General features: G+C 42.8%; 1 protein-coding gene across 7 annotated transcripts in view; it reads right to left on the bottom strand.

The window, feature by feature from the left end:
• ZNF606 (zinc finger protein 606) overlaps positions 1–20,560 on the bottom strand; it is a 30,980-nt gene that overhangs the window by 6,548 nt on the left and 3,872 nt on the right. For 5 of the 7 annotated variants that reach the window (XM_046680579.1, XM_046680581.1, XM_046680580.1 and 2 more), the window contains 3 exons: positions 12,662–12,788; positions 12,321–12,416; positions 2,661–6,649 (listed from right to left, as the gene is read on the bottom strand). In XM_046680579.1, the coding sequence (XP_046536535.1) occupies positions 4,671–6,649; positions 12,321–12,416; positions 12,662–12,788 (2,202 nt within the window). In that variant the 3' untranslated portion in view covers positions 2,661–4,670. The other 2 variants (XM_046680585.1, XM_046680584.1) reach the window with 2 other exon arrangements.

The raw sequence follows: 20,560 nt of genomic DNA, 5'->3' as shown, positions 1-20,560 counted from the left end.
AATTAGAAACATAAAAGTTAAGAAATACAAATGACAGACATGCTAACATCTGAATAACAGTGGCCTAAAAACAGAAACTTTTTTAAATGGAAAGGATGAAATATTAAAAAACAACAGAAATTTCCTGGGATGTAAAAGATTAAAAATGTCAGATTAAAAGGCCCATAGACAGTCTTAGGAAGTTAAACTACACTTACCATACAACCCAGTTCTTCTACCCCCAGGTTTTTATCCAAGATAACGGGAAACTTGTATACACAACAAGCCTTGTAGAAGAATGTCCATGGTAGCTATGTTTACAGCAGCCAAGAACTGGAAACAATGTCCATCAAGAGGTGAACAGGATGACTAACAGAGCACATCCACATCATGGAGCACTACTCAGCGGAAAAAGGAGTAATCTACTGATCATGCTGCAACACAGATGAGCCTCAAAAAACATTATGTTAAGCGTAAGAATTGGGATACAAAAGATAGTGGAGGAAGAGAATCTGTATGAGTCTGTATAAAACTTGAAAAAATTCTAATACGTAGTGACAAAGCAGACAGGCAGGTGGAATTAACTGCAAATAGACATGAAGGAACTTTTTGAAGAAGTGAAAATATTCTATTTTGATTGTAGTGCTGGTTAAAAGGATGTAGACCTTTTTTTCAAAACTCATCAAACTAGCCTTAAAAGGAAAGTTATCAGCATATTAGTGATGTTTAAAGGCTTGAGACTGGATGAGATCGAGAGTGTGAGCAGATAGGAAATGGGCCGCCTGACTGTAAGAGGTAATGCAGGTGGGAGGAAACACCAAAGGGGGCCTGAAAGGAAGGCCAGAAGCAGGAGGCAAGTCCTGAAAGCCAGGTGAAGAACATGTTTCATGGAGGAAATGATCTGTTATCTAAAATGCTTCTGGGGCCATCCCAGTCGCAATAGTGAAGTTCATCACGCTCTACTTCAGTGGTCTGGGTTCTCAGATTCAGATTCCAGGTGCAGACCTACTCACCAAGCCATGCTGTGGCAGTGTCCCACATACAAAAAAATAGAGGAAGATGGGCATAGATGTTAGCTCAAGGCCAACCTTCCTCACCAAAAATAAATGAAATGCTGCTGACAAGAAGCAAAAACAATTGAGTGGATTTAGCAATGTGGAAGTCATCTGGTAGCCAGGAGGTAGGTTTGAAGCAGGTTCAAGTAAAAATGGAAAGGAAGTGGAGACAGCAAGAACAGACAACTCTTGAGAAGTTTTGCTTTCTAAAACAAAGCAGAGAAATGATGCAGGAGCTAGAAGGGCACGTGGTATCAAGAGTTTTTTTTTTTTTTTTTTTTTTTAAGCATGTTTGCATGTTGATGGGAATAATCCAGTAAACAGAGAAAAGCAGATGATGCAAGATAGGGGAACTTGCTGGAGCAATGTCCTTGAGTAGTGGAGAGGGGACAGGCTCTGGTGCCAACCCAGCCAGGTCATATACAGGCACTGGAAGGCAGGAAGGCACTGGCACTGGAAAGTGGATGGAGGTGGAGAGGTGTTTGGAAGGCCTCTGCTGATTGCTTCTATTTTCTCAGGGAAATAGGAAGCAAAGTCATCTGATGGCGCTGAGCATGAGGGAAGGTTCAATCAAGGCACTGTTGGAATCTTGGTACTAAATAGCCAACTAGCTTAGGAAGAGATGCTTAAAACAGATGGTGGAGGTTCCAGTCACTGGTAATGGAATGGTCCTAGGGATGACAATGGGAGTGCCTGGTTGTGGCAGAGTGGTTGACAAAACCATGAGCAGAAAGGTCAAAGAACTGTGAGGTCAGGACACAGGAAGATCAACTACATGGACAGTGGAATCAGGAAGAAGTATGATGGGGGTGATTTTATATGCAATGAGGCAGGAGCTGAAATCTTTCATATGTGGATGAATGACCTGTTGATAGATGACTGCAGCAAGGGGAGCCTGAAATGATAGTCTGGTACCACGAGAGTCAAGAGTCGGGGCTGTTTTAGAGAAGGGAACGGCAACAATCAAGAGGCAGCAAATGAGAAGAGTAGGAGAGAAAGCAGCCACCCGTTGGAAGAGTAAGAGACCCCAGGCACAGGGGAGACCCAAGTTTCAGTCACAGCAAGGAGGTGAAAAGGGAGCTTATGGCTAAAAGAGAGTTCCAACTGGGCCCAGCAGAAACTTTCAGAGTTGGAGAGGGGTGGAAGGTGAGGTCAAAAAGGACAATGACCTGAGCCATGTCAATGTAGAATAGCAAGCTAAGAGGGGACCTGGGAGTTGTGGACATCAAGGGCACATTGTGTATAAAGGCTGTGTATGATAGGGGATGAAGGGGCAGGGAATCCAAGAGGAAGAAGTCTGGGATTTTCTCAACTCGTGATGTGAACTGCGCCACAGCAGGCCCTTTTAGAAACAGTTCTTAAGAGATATTAGGCTTGGTAATATATAGTTATAGAATAACTTACCAGGATGCTTGTGGAATATTGCGTATGATTTATGAAATCCCTGAGTCCCTAAATCAGAGACTCTGGATTCACTCAATGTGTGTCTTTGGGTATTAAAATACAGTATCTGTATACTGGCAGTATGACTTGATACATTAGGCCGCTTTCTCTTACAGCGCTAATACTGCTAACTCTATTCTCTCCAAGGGTTTTGGCACAAATCACATGAGAAATCCATTCAACTAATTTACTCCTGCAACATTTATTGGGTGATGACTATGCATTAAGCCCTGAAAAGTAGGGAATCAGATACTACATACCTATTTGAGCTCCAGCCACAGGAGTCACATGGTGAACACAGCCTTCCCATGATACGAGTAGGCCACTGGTTCTCAACCACTAGGGAGTTATGGACCCCTCGAGAACCTGATGAATCTTTTGTACCTAGATTTCTAACCAATACCCTTGAAGCCTATCCAGGAAGGATTGTTGCCCCTAATTATAGCCCTTGTTTAGGGAAATGCAGGAAATACGTGTGAACTGGAGAGAAGCGTCCAAAGTCCTCCTACCCCTCTTGCTCCCTTCCCCCTGTGAGCACTCAGAGAGACTTCCTCACTCTTATGTGATGGACTAGATTCCCTTCTGAATCCTCCCTTCTATCAAGCAATCTTTTCATCTGTAGAATATAAAGAAAATATAAACACTGAATTCAAGGGAGACCTTGAGAAAAGGTGCTCCCATGTGCAGTAGTGTCTCTTGCCCTCTGCCCCCTGAGAGGCATTCTAAACCCATCAAGGGCATTCCTCAGACTTGCCCAAACCTCCAGTGAGTCCCCCAGCCCCTGCTATGCTGTAATCCTCAGGGTTGTGGGTGGTGAAATTCTAGCAAACTCAGGTCCCAGAAAATGCAGTGGTTCTGAATGTCCAGTCCAGACTTCATATTCTAAAGGGATCTTAGCTCTCATGTTACCAGAAATCCTTCAGGACAGAAAGCCAGGTAACTTTATTTCTTGTTGTTTAGGAATTTCTCGATTTTTATTATCAAATATCTACTATAGAAACACTGAATAAAAGAAAAAAACATTAGGGAAAAAAATCACTGGAGAGGCAGCATAACGTAGTAGTTAAAAACATGAACTCTGGAGACAATCCCAGCTCCAAACCTTTCTAGCTGTGTGTCCTTAGGTAGGTTTCACAACATCTCTGCCTCAGTTTCTCTATTTGTAAAACTGGGATAATAATAGTATCTAGCTCATAGAATTAAGGGGATTGAACAAGTTAATAGTTGAAAAGCATTGAAAACAAAGCCTAGCACACGCTAAGTGCTAGGTTTGTGACACTTAAAAAAAAAATCAAATTAACTGGGTTAATTTCTCCATGGGTCTTTCCAGTCCTTATCCATATACATTTTTTTAGATGGTATAGTAGATATGTATATACAATTCTGTCTCCTCCTTATTCCTTCATGTTATGTATATTGATGCAGTGTCCATAATTATAACTTATGGTGATTGCCTAAAACAAATTACAAACTAATTGTCCAACAATGCAGTAATGAGTAAACCAGGGTCACTGACACACAGGGTTAATACGTATCACCTTTTGTTTCAAAACATCAGTCTCATTCTTCTAGGCAATAACCTTTCCACCATTACTAATCTCATTTACTAATCTTTTCTAAGGTTAATCTTGATCAACAGTAAATATCCCATTCAATACTACTTTTTTCTTAAATTCAGATTTAGTATTCCATATTCTATTCCTTAAAGGGCACTCAGACCCTCCCCTTATAATAGCAAAATCTGTATTTCCATAATTATGCACAAAATGTTATTATAAAGATTCCCATCCAACACTCCAGCTTGATGCAAAAGTGTATTTCCAGTTGAAACACTTTTCCTAGCATAAGGTTTTTCCCTTAACTATACCCTCTGATCCACAAGTTGTCGAGATCTCTTACTAAAAGATGTCTCATTTCCCATGTTCATGTTACTCAAGTAGGATTCCCAGTGGACCATGAGGGGAGTTTCAAGTTTTCTTCACTGTAATAATTTGTTGTTAAATAAGGGCTACATAACTGCTGAAAGCTTTTCCCTATTCTTTTCATTCACAGGTTTCTTCTAAGAAGATATTTTCTATTCAATAATAAGGGGAGAAGTCTTACTAAACTCTTACTAATAAATTTCTCTTGATTATACTGATAGGGATTTCCTTCAATGTATTATCAAATGTACAACAAAAGAAAAGTCTCTCATCAATTCAATTCACAGAGTTTCTCTTCACTGTGATTTCTCTGGTGTTGAAGTAGGGCTGAGTGACCACTAAAGGCTTTTCCGCAGTCGCTGCATATAAAGCGTTTCTCTCCACTATGCATTCTCTGATGAATAATAAGAGAAGAATTCTTACAGAAAGCTTTCTCACAATGATTACATTTGTAGGGTTTTTCTCCAGTATGATTTCTCAGATGTACAATAAGGGAAGAACTCTCATTAAATGCTTTCCCACATTCATTACATCTATATGGTTTCTCTCCCGTATGAGTTCTCCGGTGTGCAATAAGGTGAGAGCTACAGTTAAAGGATCTTTCACATTGATTACATTTATAGGGTTTCTCACCAGTGTGAATTCTCCGATGAGCAACAAGGTGACAGCTCTGGCTGAAGGATTTTCCACATTTATTGCATTCATAGGGCTTTTCTCCAGTATGAGTCCTTTGATGTCTAACAAGGTGAGCCATCTGACTGCAAGATTTTCCACATTTATTACATTCATAAGGCTTAATTCCAGAATGAATTATTTCGTGTTTAGTGAGAGCTGAGCGTTCTCTGAATGCTTTGCCACATTCCTGACAGTTATAGGGTTTTTCTCCTGTGTGAGTTCTCTGATGAGCAATAAGATGGGAACTCCAGCTGAAAGATTTTCCACATTCAGTACATTTATATGGTTTTGCTCCAGAGTGAGTTCTTTCATGTTTACTCAGGGCTGAGTAATCCCTAAAAGCCTTTTCACATTCATCACATTTAAAGGGCTTCTCTCCAGTATGCATTCTCATATGGGCAATAAGATGGGAGCTCCAGCTGAAAGATTTTCCACATTCAGTACATTCAAAAGGTTTCTCTCCAGTGTGAGTTCTCTGATGTCCAATGAGATGAGAGTTCCAGTTGAAAGATTTCCCACATTCATTACATACATAAGGTTTCTCTCCTGTATGAATTCTCTTATGTACAATAAGATGAGAATTCCAGCTGAAGGCTTTCCCACATTTATTACATTCGTAGGGTTTTATTCCAGTGTGAGTCCGTTCATGTTTAGTAAGGGCTGAACGATTCCTAAAAACTTTCCCACATTTATCACATTCATAGGGTTTCTCTCCGGTATGAGTTTTCTTATGTTGGATAAGGTAAGAGCTCCAGATGAAAGATGTCCCACATTCATTATATTCATAGGGTTTCTCTGCAGTGTAAGTGCTTGTATGTTGAGTAAGGAATGAGTCATACCCAAAGACTTTCTCCCATTCATTGTATTTATAAGCTTTCTCTATAGTACCAACTTTTTGATGTTCCATAAAGGACGAGAAGTAAAAGATATTCTCAAATTCTTTGTAATCATACTGGTTTTCTCCAATATGAAGTCTTGGATGTTCATTAAATTGTGGGCTTTGGTTAAAGATTTGATGGCATTCCTTATATTCATAGAGTTTTTCTCCTGTATGACTTCCCTTATGATCACCAAAATGTAGTATATGATTGAAAGACTGAACAGCATCAGTACATTTGAAAAGATTATCCCCAGTTTGCACCCTTGCAGGGTGGATAGGTTGCACTGACTGGTAGAAGGCTTTGTCATAATCATTATTTTCACAGGTAATCTTATCTGCATACACTATGGCTGAGTTACATCTCCAGCTTTCAGCATTTGTATCAGGCTTATAGAAGTGTTCTATTTGAGAAACTCTCTGAGATGGGACAAAGCTCTGGTTACACTCTGCCCCAAGTTGACAGAACTCAGAGCCTCTCTGAGACAATACTTGCTTTTGCATGAAGACCATTTGCCTCATGGCTGTACTCTGGTTCATGTGGTACATTTCTAATTGGTCTCTACATCCCAACACTTCTAACCTAGAGAACCAAGGATCATCCCATATGTACCTTTCCAACTTCATGCTATGGGATTGTTCTTCAAAAATGCTCTGTGTTGGGATCAACACTTTGCTTTCAAGAATTCTCATCCATTCTGAAATAAACAGAAAAAAAACCATGAGAGCATAGAGAAAGAACTTCTAAGAATAGTGTGGAAAACGTGTGATTTGTTGTCCATATTACTGAAAAGACAAGTGTGAACTTGTGTTCAAGTGACTCGTGACCCAGAGAAAGGTCACCACAGGGAAGAGAGAACAGTGAAATGTGAACAAAAACAGTTAACCAGGGTACAAAGTGTGTCCTGAAAACTAGTAAAACCCAGGAAGGAGTGTTTTTCCCAGGAAAATGAGGACCAGAATAAGGGCATGCAGGAAGCCTGAGATGCTCAAACTTTGCACATTCCCAACAAGGCCTGTTTGCTGATCGGCCTGTGGCCAACTCCTAGGAACTGAGGTCTTGGAATGGTTTGGCTGGTAAGTGTTCTGCATGCTTGAGGCCCTGAAGCACACTGTACCAATTTCTCTACAGAGTTTGTGCAAACAGTGTCATTTAGGTGACGACCTGTTTTCCTCTAGGTTCTGGAGTACCTGCAGTCAGTGCCTGGGTGACCAACTCCAGTAAACACCCTGGACTCCTAGGCTCCGACAAGCTTCCCAGTAGATGACTCTTCACACATGCCATCACAGCTCACTGCTGAAGGAATTAAGTATGTCCTCTGCATGCCCTCTGGGAAAGCACTACTGACAGCTGCTCTTTGCTTCCTCTAAACTTAGCTCCATGCATCTTTTCCCTCTGCTGATGGTGCTGTGTATCCTCTCCCTGTAATAAACCCCCTGAGCATAATGACTCCCGAGCTCTGTGAGTTCCTCTAGTGAATCACTGAAGCTCAGGCTGGTCTGGGGATCCCTGACAAAAGGACACACTGAGTGCTATTAAAGTGAAAAATAAGAAATATTCAATGGCTTAAAAGATAGATGAGCAACCACTGTTTAAATTATTAAATTGTCCTAATGCATTTCTGTTATAAAATCCTTCTTGCTCCCCTATTTTGAAACCTGCCAGGAAAAGGAGGAGGTGGGTTAAGGGAAAGTATCACCAACAGAGCCTTCATGCCAGGATGTTTTCTAGGATAACAGGCATTCACATTACTTCCTATTCCACAAAGTTCAGTCAATGACACAAAATTCATCACCCCAAAGGGCAAAAAATTATCATGGTTTTAGGATATCTCTAAAGTTACAATTGTTCTAATGACTAGAGAATCAATTGTAGAGCAATGACACAGGAGACAGACTTGAAAGACAGCATATTGTGATGAAACAGACACAGGAATTATAGCCTGATAATCTGTATTTAAACATTGGCTCTGCCACTATCCTTAGAGGACTTTTCTGATGATTAAGTGAGATTGTGAATACATGAAATGACTGGCAAATTCAATATATGGAAGCTACCTGCTGAAGGAGCAGTCCTCCAACAACTGAAGAAGTCTGTATTAGTTTTCTATTACTGCTATAACAAATCACAACACCTGCAGTGGCTTAAAATAACACAAATTATCTTACAGTTCTGGAAGTCAGAAGTCCAAATAGTTTTCACCAAGCTAAAATCAAGGTAGCTTCCCTCTGGAAGCTCTAGGGAAGATCAGTATCCTCGCCTTTTCCTGCTTCTGGAAGCTGCCTGCATGCTTTGGCTTGTTGCTCCTTCCTCTGTCTTCAAAGCATATCACTCCAATCTCTGCTTCTGTCAATCACATCTCCTCTCTGTGTCTCGGACGCTTCTGCCTCACTCTTTTAAGGACCTTGTGATTACAATGGGCCCACCTAGATATTCCAAAAATGAACTCTCCATCTCAAGATCCTTAATTTCTTCACATCTTAAAAGTCCCTTTTGTCATATAAAGTAGCATATTCACAAGTTCCAGGGATTAGGATGGGGAACACTTGGGAGGAAGGGGGTCATTATTCAGCCTACTACAGGGTCTAAAGCCCCAGGACTCAACAAGACCTAGACCCTTGTCCTCTTTCTCTAGGTTTTTCTCTCTTCACTATGCACCATTTGCCCATTTTACTACCCAAGTCCCTTACAACAAAGGCTCTATTCAGCTCAAGAACTGGCATTTATTACCAATTTCAAGATTAGCTCCTAGAAGTTAGGGAATGATCTTCATATAGCTTTTGAATCCTTCCAGTAGAAACTTTAAAAAATGGTAGCTGACCAACTCACTGATCAAATGAACAATTCTTGTCCAACTTTATACTCACTCAGTACTTGTGGCCTGAATAGTCCAGCACCAGAGACAAGAAAGTACAGTCTCCCAGCTGGAAGTTAGAATCTATCTGATGAGAGGACATACCAAACAGTTATGAACAATATACACAATATACCACTGAGGCTGTAGATGCTAAGTGGCTGGGAGGTGGGAAAAGGAGATCAGCACTGACGGAAGCAATCAAGGAAGGGTTCACACAAAAGAAACGACATGAAGTAAGCCTTCAAACATGGCTTGAATGCAGACAGACTGCTAGTCTGAGCAAAGGCATGCGTAATGTGACTGATATGTAAACAGGACATGATAAATGCCAGCTGAGTAAACTGCAGAACTAGTCAGAAAATGAGAAAAATAATAGAAAAAACTGGAAGGTCTTCAAATCTGGTCAGAGTTATTTAAAAGGCAATTCTTTTTTGAAAGATTAGCCCTGAGCTAACATCTGCTGCCAATCTTCCTCTTTTTGCTGAGGAAGACTGGCCCTGAGCTAACATCCATGCCCATCGTCCTCTTCTTTATATGTAGGATGCTTGCCACAATTGTGCTTGACAAGCGGTGTGTAGGTCCATGCCCGGGATCCAAACTGGCAAACCCCAGGCCGCCAAAGCAGAACGTGCAAACTTAATTGCTGCGACACTGGGCTGGCCCCAAAAAGGCAATTCTAATCACGGCAGGTTTACTGACAGAGATCTCATAATGGGAGATTTCAGGGAGATAAATCTAGAAATAACACTTGAGTTAGCTAATAACAAGAATTTACTCATCAATTTAAGCTGGAAGTTTATGAGCAAGGGAACCTGAGAGTGAGGTTGGTAAAAGCTGAATGATATAGCTGACATTTCAAAGGAAGAACATCTCAAGAATTAGAAGAAAGATTACTTCTTGGAGAGGAAAGAGCAGGAAATCAAGATAACTTCTCAATTTCCAGCTTTGGGGACTCATGGAAGCCTGGTACCAGGGATATACACCAGGAAGATGGGGAAGCATAATCTAGAAGGAAGAGACAAGATTCTTGGTTCTATCAAGAACAAGGAGACAGTTGAGATGATTTGCAGGATGGTGGAAGAGTAAGGTTGGAGGTGGCAGAATCACAGGGCTCAGGATGGTGACTTAGAATAGTCAGCACTGAGGTGGGAGAGTTAAAATTACAGGAATTCATGAGCCTCTGGAGGAAGGTTTCACATCTGAATGGGGGCAACTGGTTAGAATCCACAAAAGCCCACTTCATTAGAATGAATGGGAAGATGTCCACCTTCAGGATTTCAGAAGAGTACACTGTTAAAACCAGCAAGGATTTACCAGAACAACCAGAACAGTATGTACCCTAATCTACTTTTGGAAAGGTGAAAAGTAACTACATATTCCTAAATCCTTGTAGTTGCATAAAGAAACTCTGGAAACATATAACAGAAATTACTGAAAGTGATCACCTGGAGCAAGAGGTCAGTGAAAATGGCAAAACAAGGACCTCTGAAATTTCACTGCTCCATAAAACCAAAAAGATGTGAAAACTGTCAGAATCTATTTTTCCAGAATTCTATAAATTAACCAAAGCCTTGCAGCAACCTAGGGAGAGTCTATTTAAAAAAAACAGCTTAATTTAAGTAAGAACAGTGAGCTTTGTGGCATTTTAACTTACCCTAGTTCTATCCCTGGCTCCCTAACTCAGCAAAATCCTTGGAAAATAACAGCCCATATTTCTGGTGCTAGAGGGAGCTGACAAAGCTTGGAGCTTTTTCAAAGCCTCATTCGCAAAGAACAGTCATTACTGGACCTGCTTAGTGGTTCCCTGCAAGATCCTACTCAAAAGGCTTGTTGGGCACTCGCACAGTGCTAAAAGCCTCTAAGGAGCAGGTATCTGTCAAACATTTACAGGCAATGTTTTAAATTTGCTGCTGTCTGAGATGATGGAAAACAGTTGGGGTGAACAACACACAAACCAAAAAGATGAAAGGAAAAAGCTGAAGAGTGAAATGTCCATGGGGGTTTGAAAAGTTCTGACATATTCCTGGGAATCTAGACAGCCACATGCATACACATCATAATTAAGCTGTCAAAAGCCACAGCCAAAGAGAGAATCCCAAAAGCAGCAAGAGAGAAGCAACTCATCACATGCAAGGGAACTTCACCAAAAGACTAACAGCTTATTTCTCATCAGAAACCATAGAGGCCAGAAAGAAGAAAACTGTCAATCACAAATTCTATATCTGGCAAAACCATCCTTCAAAAATGAAGGAGAAATCGGGGCTGGCCCCGTGGCCGAGTGGTTAAGTTCACGCGCTCTGCTGCAGGCGGCCCAGTGTTTCGTTGGTTCGAATCCTAGGCGCGGACATGGCACTGCTCATCAAGCCACGCTGAGGCAGCATCCCACATACCACAACTAGAAGGACCCACAACAAAGAATATACAACTATGTACTGGGGGGCTTTGGGGAGAAAAAGGAAAAAATAAAATCTTAAAAAAAAAAAAAAATGAAGGAGAAATCAAGACATTCCCAGATAAACAAAACCTGAGAGAGTTTGCTGCTAGCAAACCTGCCTTATAAGAAATGCTTAAGGGAGTTGTTAGGTTGAAATGAAAGGACACTAGACAGTAACTAGATATACAGAATACCATTAAAGATAACTACATAGGTAAATATAACAAGACTGTATAAACGCATTTTTTTTTGTTTGTAACTCTTTTTTTTCCTGATTTAAAACACAACTAAATAAACCAATAAGTATAAATCTATGTTGAGGGACACACAATGTCTAGATATAATTTGTGACAATAACAGCATAAACGGAGAACAGAGCTATATAGAATCAAAGTTTCTGTATACTATCAAAATTAAATTGGTATTTATCCAAACTAGACTGTTATAATTAAGATGTTAATTATAATCCCCAGGGCAACCACTAAGAGAATATCCCAAAAATTAAAAGTAAAAGATAAATGGTTACCTGTGTGCACTGTGTGTATGTGTGTGCTGTGTGTGTGTGTGCATCTCCACTCTGTGTGTGTGGGGGGTGGTTAAGAATAATGTGGATAAGGGCAAGGAGTATAAAAAAGATTTTTCAGCTTACACATTTTATGTAACTTTGAGTTTTCTGAACATGCGAATATATTACCTATATAAAAAACCTATTTTTTAAAAGAAGAATCTGTGGCTACAGGCTACAAATTTGGCAATAAAGGAATTAAGGAATAATTAAAAAGCAGGTAAGTGAATAAGAAGTCATCTTAGAGAAGGGGACAGCAGAGAATATGAGAGGCATCAGGAGAGTGGATAGTGAGGAGCAAAAGTGTAGCATACAAAAACTGTTACCTTGTTAATAGGATGGGCATCTTTGCTCTAGATCAAGAGCAGCAAAAGAGTCATACAAGGGATAAAGCTCTTAGAGGAAATTGTGAAGGTCCCTGAGGAGGGTAACTCCTCCTGGCCTCAGCCCATTTCTCAAACAAGGAGGGCTGGGGGGAAAGTTCCTCACTCCCTCCTGGAGCCTGCTCTCACCTGGACAAGTGCTTTGAGGATATGCTTGCTCCACCGACCATGGCTCTTCTCCTTGCTCCAACAGGGAGATGACCTCAGGCTTGGGGATCTGATTCCCTGCATGCAAAGGAAAAACGTGGGCTTGTGAGCTTCCATTGCCTGTTCCTCTCTGACTTCTCCCTTGGGCAGTATAAGTACGGTTCCTCCCACTTCATGCCTCATAAGCATGAGGAATTTCATCCTTGAACCTCAGGGCTCAAGATCATCTCAGCCCTCCTGAGGCCCCCATGAGCTTTAACACGGAGTAGCAGACAGTACTGCAATGGGAATAGCTCCATTTACTTGGGCAGCATCCGCCTTACCCACAGAGAGCAGGTGCCCATAGGTCTCCAGCATCACATCCCGGTACAGGGTCCTCTGAACAGGGTCCAGCTGCCCCCACTCTTCTTGGGTGAAGTCCACAGCCACGTCCTTGAAGGTCACTGGTTCCTAAAAGAGCACACATGTTCCACCTCAGCCTGGGGCCACCCCCTGCAATGTTTTCTGGGGATGGAGTGAGGGTGACATCCCTGGGAGGAGACAGGACATAGAGGAACTGGGTATGTTCAATATTCTGACTGATGTTGGTCAGGTCTCACTGGGAGCCACCCAGGGCCCTGCATTTGGGAATACAGTCTTAGGGAATTAGATACCTGGGCCCACAGTAACCACAACAAAGATGAGCAGGTCTCTCCTGAGATGTCTGCCCAACTCTAGTAACACTGGCTAGTGTGGACACGAGTCCCACCAGGGCAATGCCCCCTTCTTCTCTGGAGATACAGACACTTAATAAGGCCAGGACCAGGATGGACACAGATGGTAAGCACTGGTCACAGACCAGAGACCTTGGGGTTGGAACCTTTGCTCAGCATGTGGAGCTGGGACCTGAAGAGTGATGTGAACATTCACAGGCTGTCTTCCTGGCCACAGCAGGGACGTTTCCATTCCCAGATCATCTCCATCCCAAAGACTGGAGCTAAGAGTCAGACAGGATTTAGCAGAGCAGCCCAGGCCAAGGAGAATCAGTTACAGTTGCCGTCAAAAGCATTTGAGTTTTAGAAAGTTCAAGCTATGTTTTTAGGAAAAATACAACCAGGAATACTCACTGCACAGCTAGAGGGGAAGATGAGTTATCACCCAAGCCTGATTTTTTTCAATGAATCCAGCCCTTACAATCCTTGTAAGCCATTGGCATGAGCCTCAGGTATGTGGCATTTCCAGGGTGAGGAGGGGGCCTGCCTTCCCTTGTGGTGGTGGAAGGCAGTGAGCTGTGTGTCACAGGTAAGGTGCTACAAACCCTACAGCCCCTGATGGGGTGTAGGCCCCCATCTTGGCCTGTCTGTGCACTACAGTCCTTGCCACCATCTGGCAAGGAGCATTCTGGTCTACCTCCATATCAGTGCGAAATCCACCCAAGACACACACCTGCTGAGCCGAGGTGCGTGCAGTGCAGCGCATTTCCGCTCTGAGAGTCCTGTGAACCTCAACCCACCCCTTCACAGCCTGTGACCTCACTTCTCTTATACCCACATGCAGCCTTTCCCACAGCCTTCCTTTTTGTCCCTGCTAGTCATGGCTTATAAACTCAGCTTATCAACTCTGGTCAGGGCCAGCTCTCGCTGCTATGTCTTCAGTGTACTGACTTTTACTCTGTCGGTCTGAACCGCTCCCTTCCACCTTCAGACGACTGGCTTAAAACACAGAACTGATTCTGCTCCAGAAGTGGGAATCAGAACTGATTCCCTTATTCTGAAAGCATTTAAAACCGCTGATCACAAGCTGCCTTGGTGAAACCCTCCCCAACCTTGGACTTGATGCCAATTTCCAGATTTTCCTCTTACAGACCTGCCCAGGCCTCAGTTTCCTCAATGGCTGCTGCTGCTGCTGCTATGTTTTTGAATAATGCAAACTTTTTAATTTAAATGTAACATTTGGACAGAAAGCACACAAATCATAAGCTCAATGCACTTTCAGAGTGATCACACCCAGGGGCCCAGCTGGGAGGCTGTGCTTACTGCCCAGGATGCCCTTGGACCTGTGCTCATTTCATACTACCTAATCTCCCTGGAGGGCAGCATCTACTTAGATGGCTTCAAAGTTCACCTATACTCAACACGGTTCAAACCTACACCCTGGCAGCTGTCAAGCTGATGGACAGAGCCAAGAGCTCACCTCCCACTCCTCCCAAGACCCCAGTGGAATCCCCATACACTTTTAAAAAGGACTAGAAGAACCACATCTAATAGACACAGGAGGAACGAAATCATTAGAGAGTGATTCTGCAACCCTAATAAAAGAGCAGACACCAGCAATGATCACCAATGACTGCTAACCACTGGTGGAAGGCAGACAGGGAACTCATGATGGAGGCTGACAATACCTGCACCCATTAATCCATTGTATCATCTGAAAATGGGACAACCAGACAGCCTGTGCCCACTGCTGAAACACAGGAGGAAGGACCCAGAACCACCCATGAGGTACTCTTGCCAAAGACACAACCTGAATCTATTTCAGCCTCTAGCCCAACTACGAGCTTACAGGAGACAAAGGGATGAGGAACTCATCCAATGACATCCCAAGGGTAAAACCAGGCAAACCAAGACAGCTGACGTAGTTTCTTCAGCACATGAAGCACATGCAATGTGTGGTCTTTGTTTGAATTGATTTGAACAAGCCAGTTGTAAAAAGACATTTTTGGGACAAGTGGAGAAAACTGAACATGGACTGGGTATTAGGTAAAGCTAAGGGATTACTGTTATTTTTGTTGGGTGTAAAAAAGATACTGTGGTTATCTTCCAGAAGGTATGCATCTTTTAGATATACACACAGAAGCGTCTACAGGTGAAACAATATCTGAGATTTGCTTTAAATACTTGTTTTCCAAAAATTTTGTTTTCACAAAATACTTGTGTATTGGAATAGATGAAAAGAAAGGCAGAAAGATGAAAGCTGACAGTTGCTGAAGCTGGTGAATATAGGTGTCTGCGGTCAGCTGAATAACGGGTACCCCAAAGATGTCCATGTCCTAATCCCTAGAACCTGTGACTGTTACCTTAATACGACCAAAGGGACTTTGCAGTGCTGTGATTAAGGATGTTGAGATAGCATTATCTTGGATTATCCAGGCGAGCTCAATGTAATCACAAGGGTCCTTATAAGTGAAAGATGGAGGCAGGAGGGTCAGAGAAGATGTGACCACCGAAGCAGAGGCTGGAGTGATGCACTCTGAAGATGGAGGAGGGGCCATGAGCCAAGAAAGGCAGACACCTCTAGAAGCTGGAAAAACCAAGAAAGCAATTCCCCCCTGGAGCCTCCAGAAGGAACACAGCCCCAAAGACCCATTTTAGACTTCTGCACCTAGGACAAGAGAATAAATTCATGCTGTTCTAAGTCACTAAGTTTGTGGTAATCTGTTACAGCAGCAACAGGAAACTAACACAGGATTCACGTTCCACCTCTGGGTTTAAAAAAATCTCCTAAATGTAAAAGGAAAAAAGTTTCTTTAAAAAAAAAAAACATAAAAGAAATATCCCAGCCGGTGAAGAGGCCATCGGCACATGGTGTTCCACATATTGCTGCAAGGTGGGGAGCAGATGGAAGTGTGGCTGACCAAGATCAGAGCAGAGATCCCAGCCCCACGCTGGCAGATGCGGCAGTGGAAGCAGGACTCCAGGAGAGGCTCTGAGCTTACACAACACAGTGAAGGCAGGCGTGAGAGTCAGGCTGAAAACAGCTGAAATGAGGGTCTGTATTTGGGACAGCTTTGCCAGTTGCCCGTCTCCCCACCAGCCACCCTGCCTTCTAGGCAACACTACCACTAGCCCTGCACTTACACTCAGGCAAAGCTCCCCGGACCCTTCTCAGACTCGAGTGGGTTCTCAGGCTGCCTGGGTGAGTGGCAACATGGAGTTGAGACCTCTTCAGCCCAACACAGGGAGAGGGGACAGAAGTCCATGGTCTGACAGTCAGCTGCATACCCAGGAAACTGGAAGCAGAACCAACCTGGTGACCCTGGCCCACCCAGGCCAGGAGAGACAGAGATAGACACAAGGAGAGAGGCCAGCCAATAGGGAACAAGACCACTAGACCTGCTGAGGTGCAGCAAAGCAGGACTCTCAAACACAGCCTCAACAGCTGTCCTGATAAGCATGGACATGCCAGAGAAACCATGGATACTTGAGGAACACCTGCTGCTCAGGTAGCGCCTGAACTCAGCAGCCAAGAGGACACAGAATCCAGGCAGCAGCCGCATCCAACTTTCAATAAGCTGTAATTCCAATTCTCAGCTTGGAGAGATCTTGGCATAAAATAGGACACAAGGATACAAGAGAGGCTGAGAGAACGGGAAAGAATTCAGACTATGAAGGAGAGAGAAGACGCAGCAATTGCTTCAGGAGGCCTACCATGTAACAGAAGGGCCCAAAAAGAGTTCTGTGGGGGTGAGAATATGATGGCTGGGCTCCCCACACCCTACCAAGAAAAGGACCTGGAATATGAGATCAGACACACAGGAGTCCATCAGGACACCCACCAACAGAAGACCTCAGAAAAAGAATACAAAGGAGAAGGACAGGAGGGAACTTTTTTTTTAAATATAGGACTTCTTAAAAAAAGACACAAAAACACTAGCCACAAACCAAGACAGATATGTGTGGCAAATATATACCAAAAAACATTTGACTGAGAAAAGACACCACAGAGTTAAGACAAACTACAGACTGGGAGAAGATAATTCACATGTGGCAAAGAATCAGGATCCAGAATGCATGTAAAATGCCTATCAGTAAGCCAGACTTGTACAGAGATTGAGGGATAGGAGAGACTGAGAGAGAAGGAAATACAGATAGCCAATAACAACATGAAAAGAAATTCAACCTCAGTAGCAATCAAGGAAACGCAAATTAAAATAACACACTACACCTTTTTGGTCTTGAGGTAAGCACAAATTGAAAAGACTCGATATGGTCAAGTAGTAGCAAAGATGTGGGAAACGGGTACTTTCTCCCAGAGCAGTGACAAGTGGCTTTGGGCCCTTAGAGCCACATGGCAGTGCTAGTCATAGTGAAAACACACACACCCTAAAATTCAGCAAAATTACGCTTCTAGGTATAAGCGTAAACACTTCTATGTGTGCACAAAGTGAAACCACAAGACCATCCACACAGCTTTGGTTGAAATAGGAAATATCGTGGGGGGAGGAGAGCCTGACAAGCCTATCCACAGAAGAGATGAATCGAGTACACTTCTTTGATGGGGCAAAGGGAATGAACTTGACCTGTATCTATCATATGGATGGACCTCAAATGTGCAAAGAAAACTGTAGAAAAGCTACAAACAGAAAAGGCATTGTTTAAAAATATATAGAATATTATTACCTATGGCATGGCTATGTAGTTTATGAGTATGAAAATGGACTAGCTGCGTACACATCCTGAGTGGCTGTTCTGAAGAAGGGTAGGAAGAGACTGTGATTGGGGACTACATAAAAAAAGGAAAACAAATACGACAAAACATTAACAACTGTTATCTCAGAGTGATGGGGACTGTGCTTAATTTTTATACTTTTCTGTAATTATGGAATTTGTCAAAATAAAATTTTAAATAAAAACATTTCCAGAATCGAAGGAGACATTATCAACCTAGAACGGCCCATGGACTGCCAAACAGGAAGGAAAAAAGACCTTCAGCTGAATATGCCCCCATGTTGGAGTCCACAATTAAGGGACGCCTCAGGGATGCAAAGGAAAATGCAAAAACGAGGCTGGAGATGAAACAGAAGAGCACCTAGTCCCACCAGCTGTGGAGACAAGAGGGACCCTCCTGGCTGGGAAGAGAAACACAGATTTCACTGTTACCTGACCCCTCTAGATGAGGGGGCAGCACAGACAAGTGCCTCATTCCCAGGGAGGAGTGAGCCCTTCCATTCCGTGGGTAAGCCTTACCTGAACCTGGCCTTCACAACCATCTGCTAGGATCTTGCAGAGGTTTCACCCAAATTCTTGTAAACACTCTTGCACATATCACTTTGTACACACATATAAGAATTTATCTAGGCATTCTAAGGCACTTCTTATGGAATCTTCTAACACATCGGCCACACGTTTAAGTCATGGGAGGGTCTGCGGGAAGATGCAGAGGCTACTGAGCCGGGGCTCAGCTGTTTGCTTGACAGGATCTCATCCAACTGCTCCTGCATTTCCTGAATTCTCTGACAGTTGGCCTGTTCATAGAACCTGGGGAAATTCAGACACCTTCTCTGACATCTTCAGAATTTCATTATTAAATTTTAGTGCAACCTCTTTGCAAAGAAGGAAAATATAACTAGACTGTGTACATCCTCAAGACAACCAAGGATGGTGCAGAGCATTAGATTATTGGTGTTTTATGTGCACAATGTTTATCATGCAGAAATCGGTGGTGGACTGTTACAAAGGGGGTTGAGAATTTCCATATTTGAGGAGGCTGGCTGGGGTTTTTAAATGGGCTGGGACATTATTATTATTTTCCCTATTCCTCAAAATAATGGGATTTAGGCTCCGGCTGGCTGAAACTTCACTATCCAACATGTTTCCAAGCATGGACTAGTCAGATAACAAGGGATGACAGTACTGCACGTTTTCACCAGGTGAATGCTTTATTTCAGTAAATGCTTAATTTAGAGGGAATGAGAGAGGGATATGGGGCTCTTATTTGTGTTCCTGAAGACCTCGCTTAATACAAAACTCACATGATTCAATCTTGCATTTCCCATGGGGAAAAATCCAAAGTGTGGGGAGGGGGCCAGGGGCACGTTCTCAGAAATCACAACTCTTCAGACATTGGAAGGTGGTGTTATTTTAATTATCTGTTTTATTTTCTCAGCGTTAACTCTAATAATTCTCAGAAATCCTCCCATAAATTGACAGCAGAGTGCAGCACTGTGGTTATTAGGGCCTCTTCATAGCATTTTATTACAACTAACTTCTGTTCCCAAGCGACTGATTCAGGGCCCATCTTTCAGTCTAGCCTAGCTCCACTGCTGACTGTTACAGGATGTAAAAATGAGCGCACATTATTAACAGCAGCGAACACCACAGTCCCCCAAGTTCTGATGCCAGACAACCACCACCCTGCATCATCCGGGTGCAGGCCCTTCTGCCTCCCGGGACAGTAGCGCTGCCATGGGGGGACAGCATACTTACGATACACTTCACCAGTCAGCTTTGAAACTGTGGGAGGTTTCGTTAATTTTTTTTTAATTTGGGGGGAGACATAAAGTTAAGTAGAGACATTATTAATATTTTTATATCACAGTATCTCTCATTTGCTTGACTCATTACTTTAACTTAGAAACGAAAGACCTAAATACAGTAATGAAACTATTTTTTTGTTTTGCATAGCAAGGAGTCAATAAAGTAAATGTAAATTTGATAAACTAGGGAAAAAATCTCTCATGTAGAAATATGGATATAACCCTAAGAAAGTGAAAACAGGAAGTTAAAAATGGCTGCCTGAGTCATGAAAAGAAATAAAATACTGATACATGCTGCAATATAGGTGACCCTCAAAAACATGCTAAGTGACAGAAGCCAGACACAAAGGCCATATATTGTATGATTCCCTTTATAGGAAATATCCAGAATAGGCCAACACATAAAGCAGATTAGTGGTTGCCAGGGGCTAGGGGTAGGGGAATGGAGAGTGACTACTCATGAGGACAGTTTCTTTTTGAGGTGACGAAAATGTTCTAGAATTAGATACTGGTGATGGTTGCCCAAGTCTGCGAACAGAGTAAAAACCACTGAACTGTACCGTTTAAAAAGCTGAGATTTATGGTATATGAATAATATTTTAATAAAGCTGTTACAAAAATTTTCTTTTCTGAAGTGGTTGCCTTGAGTGAGATGGCTGAGGGAGGTAGAGGTGGAGATGACACCTCTCCAACACAACTTTGCTATCCTTTTTTCTCAGGAGCCACCATCATGCCCCTACAGTCACAAAGTCCTCCTGCTTCGGCTCCCTAGTACCTCAGATCTTGCTCCCAGGCCCTGGTCAGACTGAAGCTTGAAATGCCAGCCTGCTTCCCACAGCCCCCTTTCTCCCCATACCCATGCCAGGGGCACCCTTCCAGCCACACTGTGGGCCCTGGCACCTCCTGCTCCCAACACTTAAGGCTCCTTATTATCACCAGGATGGAGCCCTGGCTCTGCAGTTGGCACTCAGGACCTGGCTCAGTTCAT

Source organism: Equus quagga, chromosome 13 (assembly GCF_021613505.1).
Source record: "Equus quagga isolate Etosha38 chromosome 13, UCLA_HA_Equagga_1.0, whole genome shotgun sequence".
In the NCBI taxonomy this organism is placed as follows: Eukaryota; Metazoa; Chordata; class Mammalia; order Perissodactyla; family Equidae; genus Equus; species Equus quagga.
The sequence above is the reverse complement of the archived record's forward strand: the minus strand, read 5'-3'. Positions and strand labels throughout refer to the sequence as shown.